The following is a 15,976-nucleotide window of genomic DNA, read 5'->3' on the forward strand; positions in this document are numbered from 1 at the left end:
GCTTCTTGGGACAAGCCCATAAACTAAATATGTTTTGTTCCTTCTGACAAGAAGTAAATCCACGTGAAACCCGAGGGATTGGAGAGTGAGCACTTGTTGGGTGCAACGCCACCTGTTTATTTCATAGGGAGATGATGGCCTTTGGGGGGAGGGCGTGGGGAATGAAAGAACATGTGCTGTACACGCCTCATAGTCTTGGGAGATGGAGACAGAGAAAACCAGCTGGCCGCAGGGTCTCATCCTCTGCGTATAGACTGCGTCCTGGCAGGCTCTGGTTCAGGCTCTCTTGGCTGCTGGATTTATTCTTTGTTACTATTTTCACGTGGCCTGTGCTTCTCTGCAGAGGCCTTGGGGAGTCTCTCCAATTCTGATTTTCAAAAATAGTTCTTCAAAGGGTGCAGCATTCTTAGAAGAAGATGCACACAGGGCCACATGTTTCCAGCTGAGTTTGGGTTGACATGATTGAGGTTTGTAAAAAGCATCTGAGAAAACCAGAAGAATGCCGTCAGCCCGGCAAGGAAGTGCTTCCAGCGGGTGGCAATAGCGCTGAGAAGGAGAACCCAGAGCCTTTTCCACGGGAATCCCGCAGGCTTGGAATTCACTTCCTTTTCTGACATGGAACCCTCGGAGGTATTTATATCTTCTCCAAATGGGGTTTCCAGATCCTGGAGTGGAAATGAGGGTCTGGCTGGGGTTGGAGGGAGGAACCCGCCTGACCTGGGAAGGCGGGAAGTGGAAGTATTGTATGTCAGGCGATCGCCTCTCCTCCTGGCCCAGCACCACAAAGCAAAGAAATAGGGGATTCTTTACAGCCAGAGTCCTGAAACCACACGTGGAAATTGACTGTGTACAGGAAAACACTTTGAGAAAGGGAATTCTGGGATCAGAGCCCTCAAGAGTATTCTAAAATCCCTGATTTTGTAGCTCACTCTCTGGGCCCAGACTTTGATCATTTTAAGCACTTCAAATTGGCTCATTAATTTTGTTCATTTCCTTCACAACTCAGCACGGAATCAACCAGTTTCTGGCTTACGTCCAGTGACCACTGAGTTAAGGTTAAAGATTTGCTTCTTCTAACACCTGATGATTTCTATCTTCATCTTAATTATATTAAATGAGTCCCAAGCAGAATCATAGGCCCATTTTCTACTCATTTTTGAAAAGAAGGGGAAATGCAGTGTATATTCAAATGATGGCCAGAGAACAGGCAGTCCAAACAAGGATGACAGCCGTGCCGATGCTGGGGGCTGCATTGTGATACGGCAACATTTAGCCTCCGAGCGTGGAAGCCGCCGTGGGCTGTTGCTCTAAAATGTGGGAATGTCAGGATGTGCCTGTGTGTGGACCACCCGGGGGCTCACGTCAGGTTGGCCCAAGGGGATCACGGCTTTCATCTGGCCGTGAGCTACTGTGGATGAGCCCCCAATTGCTGGTTTAGCCGGAGGCCTCCCTGAACTGCCTGGAAGTGTTCGTCTCATTACAGATACTAACACATTTTGTGTTTTGCTGCCCTTTGGCTTTCAAATCAGCCTCTTCTACATCACTCTGACATGTTCATGAACTAGAAGACCCCTCTGGGCTCCATTAGTCAGCTCCCACACAGCGGCTTCATTCATCGTTCGGTCATTTGGACTTCTCAGAACAGGCGACAACACCCTCAGTTCGGTGCGGGAGCCAGAATGAGCTGTTTGGCGGTTCTACGCCTGGTCTGTCCGAGTGATGTCTGTTGGTTCTGTGGTAGGGCCACTATTCCCCAGGGGACTGAGCCCTCGTCCTTAGATCTGTGCCTTTTGCCCTTGGCTTGTTTGCCGACAGAGGACCAGAGCAAACTGGCCACCGATGCAGGCCAGGTCTGTGGACCATCTTGGGAGCCCACTAGAGTGGATTCCTAGTGGAGGCGTTTCTGGGCTGAAAAGTAAGTTCACATGGGATTCTGCTGGGCATTGCCAAAGTTCCCTGCCCTGCAAACTGCAATGAAAGGCTTTTTCTTTTAATAAGCGAGTTAAGTCCATTTGTATTCATGGAAAGACTGATGTCTGGTGCCAACTTTGTCATAAATGCATAATTTGTTTGGTTATATTTGCTATATCTCTTCATCTCTAACATATGTGTTCATTGCTTTTATTTATAATTTTTTCCTAGTTTTTAAGAAGGTTTGGATCTTCGTTCTAGTCATTACATTTCCACTGGTACCTTTTTAAAATTGTAGTTAGTTTACAATGTTGTGTTGGTTTCAAGTGTACAGCAAAGCAGTTCAGTTATATATGTATTCTTTTTCAGATTCTTTTCCATGATCGGTTATTACAAGATATTGAGCATAGTTCCCTGTGCTATACAGTAGGTCCCTTTTGTTTACCTATTTTGTATATTGTAGTGTGTATCTGTTCATCCCGAACTCCTAATTTCTCTCTCCCTTTGTACTTGTACTTTTTTTTCTTTTTTTTTTTTTTTTTTTGCGGTACGCGGGCCTCTCACTGTTGTGGCCTCTCCCGTTGCGGAGCACAGGCTCCGGACGCACAGGCCCAGCGGCCATGGCTCACGGGCCCAGCCGCTCCGCGGCATGTGGGATCTTCCCGGACCGGGGCACGAACCCGTGTCCCCTGCATCGTCAGGCGGACTCTCAACCACTGCGCCACCAGGGAAGCCCTGTACTTGTACCTTTTTGAATGTCCTTCGTCCCTAGTCTGAGAGCAGCTGAAGGGATGAGAGAGGCTGGGTAGCTGGAGAGCTGGTCTGGAGTCTTTAAGACTGTTCTTCCACATTCGTGCTCTCCTTGTGGTGCGTGGCAGGACTGCACATCCCTCCACTTTGACAGTCTGCTGTGGCCAGTGAAACTGAGCTATCGGTGGACTTGGACTTGGAAGCCCTGATGGGCCAGAGCAGACAGTCTGTGCCGTTTCTGTCAGGGGTCACAGAAGCAGAGGCCCAGGTGGAGCCTCCATGAGGATGAGCAGAGCCCCTTGGGCTGGCTCTGGGGGTGTAACTTGTGCTGAGCCCACCTGGGAAGGGGCTCCAGGGAAGATTCTGATTCAGTAGGTCAGAGGTGAGGGCTGAGGCTCTGCGTCTCTAACAAGGTCCCAGGTGTGGTTGGTGGTGACGTTCATAGACCGCATTTTTAGTAGCCAGGTACTGAGCCACAATAATGTGTTTTTGTTCTTTGTTTCTTCACCGCATTGTAACCTAACTTAGCAGTTCTCACAGTGTGGCTCCTGGAATAGCAGCCTCGGGACCACCACCTGGGGACTCAGAAATGCCCATTGCTGGGCTCTACTTCATGTCTACTGAGCTGGAAGCGCTGGAGCTGGGCTGCCCTGGATAATGGATTTCAGCAAGGCCTCCCTGTGATTCTGATGCGTGCTACCGCTGACCTGGCCGATCCAGACCCGTGCCTTGACAGGTGGGGTCAGATCAGTTACGACTTGCATTTAGTTTTGAGTAACAACACATCCAAAAAGCAGTGGCTTGAAAATGTAAGGGTTTATTTTTGTTATAAAAGAAATCCAGGGGTGGGCAAACAAGGCCCTGCTATATAGCACAGGGAACTATACTAAATATTTTGTAATAACCTATAAGGGAAAAGACTCTGAAAAAGAGTATATATATATGAATATATATATGTATACATATGTATAACTGAATCACTGTGTTGTACACCTGAAACTAATACAACATTGTAAATCAACTGTACTTCAGTTTTTAAAAAAAGATATCTAGGGGTGGGCAATCTGGGGCAGGTATGGCAGGCCCACAGTGTCCTCAGGAGCTCACGCCTCTGCTTTCTGCTCCACTTTCCTTCAGGTGTGACCCTCATCATTATGCTTGTAGAATAGTTGCCAGGACTCCAGCCATCACGTCCACATCCACAGTGAATACCAGCTGAACATCCCCTCTTGAGACCCTCCCAGAAGTTCTCCCAAAGGACTTCTGCTTTTATCTCACTGGTTGGAACAGTAGCACACCACAGCAAAGTGTGATTTTTTAGCTGGGCCCATTATCATCTTGAACAAAACGAGGATTCTCTAAGTTAAGAAAAAAGATAAGAATGGATATTGAGTAGGCAACCAGCCGCATCTACCAGAGGTGGTGGGGACTTAAGGTCTTCAGTGATGATGTTAAAGGCATGGAGAGAGCATTCTGTGAGCTGAAAGAGTTGTTGGATCTCGTCAGAGAGTAGGAGGTTTTAATTTACTGGTTCAGGGGAGAAGCAGCTCTGGGTATGGGTATATTTCAGGTATGGAATGTGGCTGTAGGAGTGGGGACTGGAGTGGAGGTGATGGTACTGGTTATAGGAGTGGAGGTGATGTCATTGGTTGGGAGGGGAGTAGGAGCGGAGGTGATGGTCACTGGCCGTAGGAGTGGAGGTGATGTCATCGGTTGGGAGCTGGATGGAAATGATGGTCATTGGCTGTAGGAGGGGCTGGAGCACGCAGTCCTTGGCGTGAGGTCGGGAATTTACTGTTTTTCCTGCTGCATCCCAAGCATTCTGCATCAGTACCTGGTACATAGTAGGTGCTCAGTGGATAGCTGTTGAATTGAAGATAAAGAGGTCAAGCAGTTTCTTTGAAAGAGTAGGTTACACACACACACACACACACACACACACACACGATTCTGGGATGAGACCTGGCTCTGAGCGGGCATTTCACTCTGCAGGAGCCTTAACTAAGATTCTTCTCTGCTGCTCTCTTTGACCCCTGGCAGGTCGGTTTGATTTTTTTATCAGTTTTTACCATGCAGCATAACCTGCTTGGTTATTCTCAGAGCACCCAGGAAAAGCCAGAGGAGGAGGAGAGATGAAAGCCTGACAGAATTATTAAACAGAATGGAGAGGTGGCCATCAACAGCAATAAATCTCCCAAATCACAGTGTGATAATGAACCCGTGCTTTTGTGCACCACTGGTATGGCGCAGGTGGTCCTGTCTAGTTATCAGCTGTACCCAAAATGGAAATGAAAGGGGGAGACAGCCGTGCATTACTCCACTAGAAATGTGCTATACCTCCCAAAGAAAACCACTGTGAACATTTTTATGAGTGACAGATTGTCAATGATTTTTATTTTTTTAATATTTCAAATTTGACAGTGATAATTAATTGCTTTTATAATTTACAAAATGATTTTTAAAAGGAAATACGCCTTACTGAAAAAAATTATCACCTCAAATAGTCACTTTTGGAAACTAGCAGCAAGTTTTGAGAAAAGCTTAAAATGTGTTTTCTGTGCTTCAGGAATCTGAGTCATGCTTTGGGATAAAGGATTATGGGACAACTGATACTTTGGGACTCTGTTTCCTTGGTGTCAGGTAGAAAGGTGTGATCTAATCATTGACTGGGACTTGTGTCTCTTATCACCTGCAAGAAAGTCCAGGTAATTCATTTATTAGAAAACAGGCAGGTTTGTGTGTGTTTTCATGTGTGCATGTGTGTATGTATGTGTGGGTTTTATTTTTGCCTTCCAAATATTTGTTTGTATGTTTTGAGATTTTTGTTCTACAGTCTTAAAACTGTAGGATAATGACAATTGGAAAAAGAGCTCCGTCCAGTTTCTCAGTGTCCATTCTAGATACTCTCAATGCATGAATGACCCTTTACTGTACATGAAAGCTGTGTGCAAACTCCCCACGTATTATCTTTTTTTTAAGTTGAAGTACAGCTGATTTACAATGCTGTGTTAGTTTCAGGTGTACAGTGCAGTGATTCAGATATATATATATATATATATATATATATATATATATCAGATTCTTTTCCCTTATAGGTTATTACAAAATATCGAGTAGAGTTCCCTGTACTATACAGTAGGTCCTTGTTAGTTATCTGTTTTATGTATAGTAGTGTGTATGTGTTAATCCCAAACTCCTAATTCATACCTTTCCCCCTTTCCCTTTTGGTAACCATAAGTTTGTTTTCTATGTCTGTGGGTCTCTTTCTGTTTTGTCAGTAAGTTCATTTGTATCTTTCTTTTTAGATTCCACATATAAGCAATATTATATAATATTTTTCTTTCTCTGATTTACTTAGTATGATAATCTCCAGGTCCACCCATGTTGCTGCAAATGGCTTTTCCTTCTTTTTTCATGGCTGAGTAGTATTCCATTGTGTGTGTGTGTGTGTGTGTGTGTGTGTGTGTGTGTGTGTGTGTGTGTGTGTGTGTTTTGCAGGATCATATGGTAACTATTTTTAGTTTTTTAAGGAACCTCCATACAGTTCTCCACAGTGGCTTTAACCCACATGATATCTTGAAACTTGACCCTAGAACAATAACAATGAACATACTGCATCTTCCCCCTTTTCCCTCTGAATACAGGTTCTTCCAATGCCAGGGCTTGCCTATTTTGTCCTAACACCGTACTGACATCTTAACAACAGTTGTTGGCACCCCCCACCGCCCCTATCTGCTCCAGGTTCCAAAAAGGGAAGGCTCCTTTTAGAGGTCTGGAGCTACTGCCACCACTTTTCCCAAGTCGGTTTTATTTCTTGGCCGTCGCCCCTCCCCACTTAGGTCTCCTTCTTTAGGGAGAAATATTTACCGCTTACAGCAGAAGAAACCTGTTTACTGTCTAGGAAGGGCTCATATGGACAGGAAGTCTCGTTTCCTGGAAAGGAAAGGACTCGCTCGTGTGTTTCCGCTGGCCCCGCTGCCTTTGGACGCCCCTTCATCCTTGCTGTCTGATCTTCAAGTTGCTGTCTGTTCCTCTGATTTTCTTCTCTTCTGAAGGCGCCAGCTCCAGCTCTGCTCCGGCCGAGTGGATGGGCTTTGGGACGTGCAGGTTCCCAAACACAGCTTCTCTTCCCGATCCGATCCTCTCCTCTCTGCCAGGAGCCGTTTATCTCATTTGCTGCTGCCCCCGCTCTTTCCCCCCTTTCTGACTCCCTGCCTGGGCTGCAACATCTCTGTGTAGAAATTTAACAGAAATATGCTGAAACAATTATTGGCTGATTTTAAACAGAAGTCTAGATCGGGTGGGAGGCAGGGTACCAAGTGGACACCTCTTTCCATGAGGAAATCAAGTTTTCATCTGCTGCCAGAAGATGAAGCCTTGACCAGTTAAAAAGCAGAGAAAGTACCCACCAGCCTCGTCCATTGTAAAAGCCTGTCGTTTGCTTTCTCTGTTGGTTGTTTCTCTATGGGTCATCAACAGACTCTTTTATGTCATCTTCTGTGTACTGTAATTGCAGGTAGTTTGAGGATTTCTCTCCTGTTAAAAGGGGAGAGAATTTCACCTGCTGGAGAAATTGTGTGTGTTTTGAGTACCCAGGGTTACCGCCTTTTCCTTCCTCTTTAGCGATATCTGTGTCCACGAATTAGCATGTATTGAGCAGAGACTATCTTGCCTTTCCCCTCAGCAGCAGCCTCCCGTGTCCCTGTGTCAAAATTGGGGACAGCAAAATCCTGCCTAAAGTGAGGGGGTCCGCGATTCACCCCCGGGCGCTGTTCAGAGTGGCTTTCCACTTGATGGATACACAGTCCTCTCCAGCTCACTTCTTTGATTTCCACTGAGATGCACGGTTATGGGGTTTGCTGGAGGAAAGCGCACAGGTGAGGCAGGAAGATCAGGTAGGTAAGCTATACATAAAAGGTAGATGCAGGAGCTTTAAAAAGGTGGTGATGGGTGGAGGGCAGTCTGGGGCCACTCAGGGTAGTGGCAAGTAACATCAGATTTTTAGGAGAGCCTGAGACCCACCGTAGTTGCATTTAGAAACTGGTATTTTTATCGATGACCCAGAAATATCAACACAAGCTTCAGTTACTCTTATTTCTAAGACAGCCTGTTGTAAGATGCTCTAGCGTTTGAGGGGAGAAAATATAACTTCCCGAAACACTAAAATGTGGGAGAAGATGTGGCCTTGGATTCAAGGAAACCCACTTGGCTTGGAAACATCTCTTTGGTTGATTGGCTGGTGTTAGAAGGCAGGAAGGTGTATGGAGCTGAGACCCAAACCCTAAGAGAAGATCTTTCTAGAGAGCTGGTTTCAGTTTTGACACCAAAACACCTGTAACAACTCTAAGCTAACTTGGAGATAAATGACTCTAAGATGTGTTGCCTATGTTATCTACCTGCCTTGGGCTGTTCAGGGTCCCCACACAGCTATGCTCTCTGGGACTGTGCGTGGTTTTCATGGTTTTCTCGCTCATCCTCTGCGATTCCACTGACAGAGTCTGGCGACTGTGCTGGTCCGCTGCTTAGCAACCGCCCTCCACTTGCGCGTTTCCTATCGTGAGCCCGAATTGCCACAGTTTTAGAATTGTGTGACAGGGTGGGGCTCGTCTGAGAACACGAAAGATTATGTATCACCTCAGTACTTGGAAAGAAGCAGTAAAGGGTCTTTTTCTATCAAATGGGCTCATTGTGACACTTTCTGGCCCGTGGAGGCACCTTGTCTTGAGGCTCGGGCAGCTTTTCCTCATTTTGTACTAAGGGTCTGCGTGCGCTGGGGGTACCCTTGCCTGGCCCCAGATTCAGGTCTCTTCTTGGCTGGTCTTGATGCTGTGTCGGTGAGGTCTCCATTCTCCCCTCCCTGCCCTGCACTTGGGGCAGCTCAGGGCCCACATTTCAGCGCAGAGAAGCGCCCTGCTGGAACTTCGCCCTGAGGTCTGCAGTTGGACATGGTGAGGTCAGGAACAGAAAATCCAGCACAGCCCACTGCCCTGACTGTACTGCTGCCCGCCCGCCAGCCCCGCCTGACACCCTGCCTGTGGTCAGCCCCTCGTTTTCAGGACTCATTCACGGCTCATCACTACCTTCCCCAGAATCACACCCCATCAAGTCTCAGGGAAGCAATGGCCCTGAGATGCTGAACTCTCTTCTCCCGAAAGCTTTTTTCCTAATGGATACAGTGATGTCTTTACCTTAAAACAGCTGGCTTTGTGCTTGCTATTCAGATTTTTGGTATTGAAAGTATATTGTTTATGGATACCTACATAGATGGGAACATTATAGACAGAAGCAGTGAGTCAGGCCACACAAAATTTAGGCACGTGGTTCTGTCCTGGTGAGTATGATCCAGAAGGGGCTCAGATAGGAAAGCTGAAGCCCAAGGAAAGTTCTGCTTCTTAATCTAGGAGGCTCATAGGTGCTCTAATATCTTTAATTACAAATATAATACATGTCACAACAAAAAATGAGCTTTGGAGGAGCACAGAGAAGCACCGTGTAATGGTCCGAGGAGCTCGTCTCTGAGTCAAAGATGAGAGTTTAATAGAGGGAATTCATGACTGTTGGGCAGATCTTTTGGTTGGTTTTGGTTTACGTCCTAGAGCCTAGCTCAGCTCTGAGTAGGTGAGTTTGCTGGAGCTAGTTGAGTAGCTTAGCTAGTAAGTAGTTGAGCTATAGAATATCAACCCAGTGGGTATCGCGTTTTAGAGAAGGGAATGGGGGTTGTGGCTGTTGAAAGGAAACCTGCGGGACCCCAGCCCCTCCAAGCATCAGCCTCACCATGCTCAGCCTATCCTCACTGGCTGGGATGCCAGGACTCAGGGACAGAGAGGCTGGAAGGAATTGCAGACAACTGGCATTTTAAGAGAAGTCACCACTCTAATCAGTGCCTGGTAGTCATGGGTTCGTTTCCTTTTTGTGTACAAGACATCTCAGAAAATATGATGAGAATCTTCCAAGAATCTCGATTATTCCAGTGGTTCCCAGGACCCTTTTTCTGCCCCCCGTACGCAGGAGGTCTGGATGCGTCCCACCCCCACCGGCAGCCGTGCCTGTCTCCCCTTAGGTGGCCTCAGCATAGGGAGGAGATGACACCTGGTCAAGAGTCACTGCCTTGTTTAAAGTGAATAACTTGTAAAACTTTATAGAGTATTCCAAAAGAAAAAGAAAGACAGCAAAAGCAAAGAGTACCACACAGGCAAAGTGTGAAAAGCAAGTCTCTCTCCCGCCCCCAGTTCCTGGTCCTGAGTTGCCCTCTCCCAAGACAATCCAGTTCCCAGGGTCTTTGGGGTCCTTCCAGAGATGTTCTGAGCAGATAAGCACTGACTGGGGAAGCGGATCTGGCACACTGTCCACTCTGTTCACTTGATAATGAATCTTAGAGATGATTCTCCCTCTACCCAGGAGCGTGTGTCTTATTCTTTTTCGCTGCTGCGAAGCAGGGAAGTGCTGTAATTTATTTAACGGTCTCCTGCTGATGAGCACAAGGTGGTTTCCAGACCTTTGCTATTACAATGTGGCAACAAGCAACACGTTGTTCACCTTTTAGACCCACTGCGTTATTAGAGGCGAGCAGAGACAGCTGATAAATTACATCCTGCATCTGCACTTGCCATAGGACGTAACCCAGCATCATTGTTTCTGGAAGAATAATGATAATGGACATTTATTAAATGTTTACTGTGTATCAGGTACTGTGCTAAACACCTTAGCTGGATCATTATTTTGTTATAGTATTACGTTGATTTTAACATTTAGTATTTATATTAATAATATGCTTACATGGTTTATCATATAAAATACGATTATATACATTCCATAAATATATTACTTATTATTTAAATAGGTAAATTTATTATAAAAATAAATATATTAAAATTAAACATAATATTTAACATTATTACCTTGTTATAGTATTATCTCAATTTTATAGATGAGGCCAGATAGCATATAAGTGGTGGAGGGGGGATTTGAACCCAAGGTATCTTCCTCCAGAGTCAAGGTGCTAAACCACCCAGTCAATTATCTACCGTCTGGAAGGTCTTTTGAGTTCCTAAGGGTACCAGGGAGCACAGTCTCTTCAGAGCCACGTGCATGAGAGCAGTGCATGTAGAGGGGCTCCCGAGTGAACCCCGGGGACATCTGGCCAGAACTGGTGACCACATGTCGTTGCTGGGTGAGCACATGCACGTCGGCATCGATGACGCCTGTCCCCTCGAGGCAGCACTGCAGCCCATCTGCCTCTCTCTGGGAGAGCGTGGCGTGCAGAAGTCAGCATGTTAGACGCGGGCTCATCAGATGTTTTGAGCACAGTTCTCATTTTATTTTTAGTAGAACCAAAAGTATTTTCTGGAAGCTGCGAGAAGCAACAAGAGGGAGCACACGTGACTGTGTCTGCTTCCCCAGTGGAACAGAAGCTGGTTAAAGATCCCCTTCCTGATGGGTCTAGCTCTCCAAGCAACAGCTGTCAGTCTAGTGACCTCTCTGAACCCGCAAAGAGTCAACAGCAAAGTGTCCCGAAACTCAGCTTCCCTTTACCTGGGTCCCTTTGCCCCTTCCAAGATTTATGCACATCTCTGCAGGAAGACCGCAGTGTTCAGACAGAAAGAGAGTTCCTGGAAGGTAAGGAGCGAGGGAGGTATAGGGTTGAGATGATTCTTCCTTAATCTTCATAGGGAACATGGTGCAGGGTCTTCCTGGGCCCTGGTTCACTTGAGCTTCCCTTAGGAATCTGCCTTTTCTCCAACTGTACAAGCAGAGAAGAAGCAGGACCAGCAGGTTTAAATAGTGGGCAAGTTCTACCTCCCAAGCAGCGAGAAGACAGCACTGCATGGGTCAGGAAATCCCAGCCCTACTGTGCACGAGGCCAGCATTGCCTGAAGCTGAGAAGAAGGCCACTCCCAGGTGCCCGGCAGGTTCTCGGGCCTCGTTAGGGAACAGTTGAGACCCGGGGTGGCTGCCCTGAAGGCAGCGGGTGCGCCAGACTGAGGGTGGTCCTCAGTAACCGACTGGCCAGGATAACGGCCGGGGCGTGGAGACCCCACATGTGCCAGGCTCTCAACAAACAGAGCGCACTGACCTCACAGTGCCTTGAAGATAGGTCCCCGTCTCAGCCTCTCACAGAAGTCAAACCAGGCCATCATTTCTCTAAAGGCCAAGTGGCTGACCCCTACGAATATTGCAGCGACCATTGATATATAAAAAAACATAGGAATAAAATAGAAAAAAGATCTGTGGTGCCCAGTTATAACAGAGGAAAATTTAGATTTCCTATCACTCTAAAGATTTTCCCGAAGAGCTGTGGATAAGGACAGAAAGGAAAAGATTATAGAGCTTTGGATTATAAAAGTTAACATATTTATGGTAATTGATAAAAACGTTTTTTCCTGAAACCCAAGTGAATCTCTAGCTCATTATTCATCAATACATTAAAGGAGTATGTATTGAATACCCACTGTATACCATCAAAGAAGCATTTATTAAACACCTACTGTGTGCCAGGCACTGTGCACGGTGCTTCCTGCCCTCCAGGTGCTCTCAGTCCGGTACCGGAGACATCGGGGTTGTAACTGTGCCTGCGATGAGCCATCAGGAAGCTGAGGACGGCCCCAGATGCTGCAAGGAGGGGCTGGACAGAGACACCTTCCTCAAGGAAATGGTTTTGAGAAAGAACTTGAAAGCTGATTAGAGGTTTAAAAATCAGACCCTAAGGTGAAGAGCATCGCAGGCTGAGGGAAAAGCACACACAAAACAAAGGATGGATGGAAAGAGCATGGTTGATTAGGGGTCCAGGGGACCGGAGTGCAGGGGTGGAGGGGGGGCTAGTGTGAATCCAGGGTCCCGTGGGTCAAGTTGGAAGGTCCGTATAAATCCACTAAAAGAGTCTGGACTGAAGCCTGGGCCAAGTCCTTGAAGGGGAAGAGACCTAATTAGATTTGCTCTGAAGGTGATTGTCTCCTGGACAATGTGGAGACCAGATGGGAGAGGGCCAGGCAGGGAGGCTGAGACTGGCTAGAGATGAGTACAGACCATGCCACTGGGGAGGACTGGCCACAGTAGTAGAGACTTTGAAGATAATGGACAAAGCTTTGTCGTGAGTAATGGAGAAGATGAGTGTGTCAGGACTGCCCTTGCGTCGCCGGATCTGTGGAGGGGAAGGATGGGAGGAAACCGTGGCTTCCCTGAGTATAGGGTGAGCTGGAATAAAGGTTCACAAGAGGTGGAAACAGTACCACAGAAAGTGTAATTAGCTCTAGCCGTAGGGGGTTGGGGGACAGATATCTGGGTTAGTGGTTAGGCCTGAAGCAGGGATGGGGAAGCAACAGGGAAATCTCCAGAAAAAAACTGGAGCAAATGCTTAGAAGAACAAGGAGAAGGATTTGCGAACCTGTAAGCAGCATGTTGTTGGTAGAGCATCAAAATTGGTGGCTGGAGGGCAACACCCACCATGAACAAGCCATGCGAAGTCTGCTTTCCTTGTAGGGCTTGTAGGTAGTAGGGAACATTGATGGATTTGGGGTGGAGACAGGATAGCTGGTCCAGACCACGGAGGATCTGGGTGTGAATGGCAGAGGTTATGATGGGGGGTCAGTTAGGACATTCATGGGACCATGGAGATGCGTCCTGTGGCCACCTCTCCACGCCCAACAGAACTAGCTGCTTCTGGGCACCTGGGCTGGCAGTGTGGAGAGAGGCATGGTGAGCATGACACGGTCCAGCCCTCAAGGGGTTAAAGCATCCTGTGACGGGCCCACTGATGCTGCCAAGTGTGTGAAGTGTGCTCCACGGCAGGTACACAGAGGAGGCAGGAGGGGGCGTTTTCCTGAAAAACTCAGCCTAGAGGTAGGAGGTCACTGGGTGGGCACCAAAGGGGCTTCGTGGAGATGGGAAGGCATGTGTACGAGGAGTGAGGGGACCACTCGTGAGTCTCAGAACCAGAGAGGGTTGGTAAGGCTGTGGTTAGGGCTCGTGTGGTGAGGGGAGTCAGGGAGCCCAGATGGGAAGAGTGGGCTGGGACAGACCTTGTGTTCCAAGTGGAGCAGTTGGTCAGTGAGGGCTAAGTGAATACGTATGAATCGCCCACTTTCACCGCCCCAAAGGCAGCCCTGCCCGAAATGCTGTGGCATGAACTCATCCTCTGATCTCTTCCACCAAGGAGTGTCAAAATGGCTTCAGGATGGAGCCCAGTCCCGCGCTGAGACAGAGTTCCAATTATGAATGTAAAGCCAGAGCTAGTCTCTGGTAGATTAAGGGGAGGGAGAGATAATTGAACACCGTTCCTGTGTCTTACATCATTAGCGTAGCAAAGATAAGGTAAATTAATACACGGTCCCCAAACAACCCAACTGAAATAATTGTACAGGACACACGTAATAGGAAGCGCAGAATAGAAAAAGTTTCTTTGCATCGGGAGCAAAGGCATTTTGAACGTCAGAAGCCAAGGGAATACCTCCACGGCATCACTAGCCAGTCTCAAGGTCTGGCTGCCTACGAACATGCCTCCCCGTGACCAGGGCAGCTGGGCGTCTGTGATGAGGCGTGATCTCGTGGGCTTAACGAGGCCCATTAATAACCCACTGGTGCTTCTATTTTCAAAACTGTCTTCTGTGTCTCATGGCCTTGAGGAACCAGGAGAAAATCACTGGGCGCTCTCTAAATGGAATTCTAATCTTCTCTCCCAGGAGATTACACGTGCTGTGACTTGGTTGTTAAAATAAAGGAATGCAAGAAGAGTGAGCAGCCCACCACGCCCGAGCCCGAGCCAGCGCCCACTGAGCCAGAAACCCCCCAGGGACCAGAGACCCACGACCTGCCGGAAGACTGTTCCAAGAGCCCGCAAATGCCCACAAGCTCCTTGACCTTGCAGGTAAGGCCTTCCGTGCATCCCGGCGTGATTCCCGCCAAGGGGAGATTTCTCCCGGGGAGCCTGTGGGCACATGACCTCACTTCTGCTTCTGAGGCTGGAGACATGACTCAGCTTCCTGGTGGCTGTGTGACTCTGGGCAGGTCCCCTAACCTCTCTGGGCCTCTGTTCCACCATGTGAGTAAGGAGATGATGATGTCTACTCCCCCAGGCTAGGATGGGGATCGCATAACATCAGTAGTGACCGTGATTGGAGCAATGACAGCATTTGTTGAGAACTTTCTGGTACCCAGACACGGAGAGGGTCACTTCATGGGCGTCAGGGCCTTGCATCCTCATGGCGCCCCCGTGAGGCAGGAGTCCCTACAGCCCTATCTTCAGATAAGAACATAAGCCTTTGAAAGACTAAGGAAGTCCCAAAGTCATGGCCTTGAGTTCAAGGGTATGGAACCTCTCATTTTGTGTCTTTCCCCAATTGTAGAAGTAATATGTACACATTTTTTAAAGTTCAAAAAATACGTAGGTGTAAAGATTAGAAGGACAGACCATCCGGAGCAAGCCAGCTACGCCTTCTGGGGGACACACGATGCATGTCAGCAGCCCTGCTGGTGTGCGGCAGGCCCCACCTGCCGGCCCTGCGCCCCTGTCCCCCAGGTGGTCCCACCGTGAGAGACTCACGTGCTCCCAAAGCAGCTGGAGCCTCCATCCTCAGGGCGGGCAGCCGGGGCAGCAGCCACGCCTGGGCCCACAGGCCGTCCCCAGGGGCCATCTCTCCAGGACCCAGTGACTCGTGCCTGGGACCTGGGGCTGGCACCTTGGAGGCCAACTGGCCAAGAGACTCCTTTCCGGGCACAGCAGCTAGGGGCGCGAACACGACACGGATGGAGCCCGCGTCGCCCTCTCCCTGGAAACCCCGAGCTCCCCGAGGGCTGGGAGAGGAATGAGGCAGAGGACGTTTACGCTGTGGCAGCACCTCCAGAGGGCCTGTGCCGAGCACCTGCTATTTGCAGAGCTGGGCAGTGGCTGTAAGGGATGCGATGTGGAGGAGATAGGGCACCTGCCAGCCGGGAGCTCACAGCCCAGCATGACAGTACATGTGCGTGAATCACTCGCGCGGGGTGGCCCGTGAAGGACCAGTAAGCTCAGGCTGAACAGGGAGACCTGGCAGTTTACTGGGAGAACCGAGACTTGAGCCGATGGGTGTAGCTGGGGGTGGTACTCCAGGCAGGGGATCAACTTGAACAGCGGTTTGTAAGGAATATAGGTTAAGACAGTGAAAGGCAGGGTGGGAAAAGCATGGGACACCCCCAGCTGAGGGTCGCCAGGCCATCTACCAAATGACGACGAGCCTCAGTTTTTGCCTCTGTCAAATGGGGATAAATGTGTCTGCCTTCCAGAATCAATGCGGGGATCCTCAGACGACAGAGCAGAGTGCGTCAGTGATGGTTATTCCTTTTC

The 15,976-nt window shown here is 48.4% G+C and overlaps 1 protein-coding gene across 1 annotated transcript in view; it reads left to right on the forward strand.

Annotated features, from left to right (window-relative positions):
- Positions 1-15,976, forward strand: part of C16H10orf90 (chromosome 16 C10orf90 homolog) — an 89,366-nt gene that overhangs the window by 46,159 nt on the left and 27,231 nt on the right. The window contains exons 4-5 of the mRNA XM_033842190.2: positions 10,987-11,277; positions 14,337-14,521. Of these exons, the coding sequence (XP_033698081.1) occupies positions 10,987-11,277; positions 14,337-14,521 (476 nt within the window). The remainder of the gene's footprint in view (positions 1-10,986; positions 11,278-14,336; positions 14,522-15,976) is intronic.

The sequence above is a fragment of the Tursiops truncatus genome, chromosome 16 (assembly GCF_011762595.2).
Source record: "Tursiops truncatus isolate mTurTru1 chromosome 16, mTurTru1.mat.Y, whole genome shotgun sequence".
NCBI lineage: Eukaryota > Metazoa > Chordata > Mammalia > Artiodactyla > Delphinidae > Tursiops > Tursiops truncatus.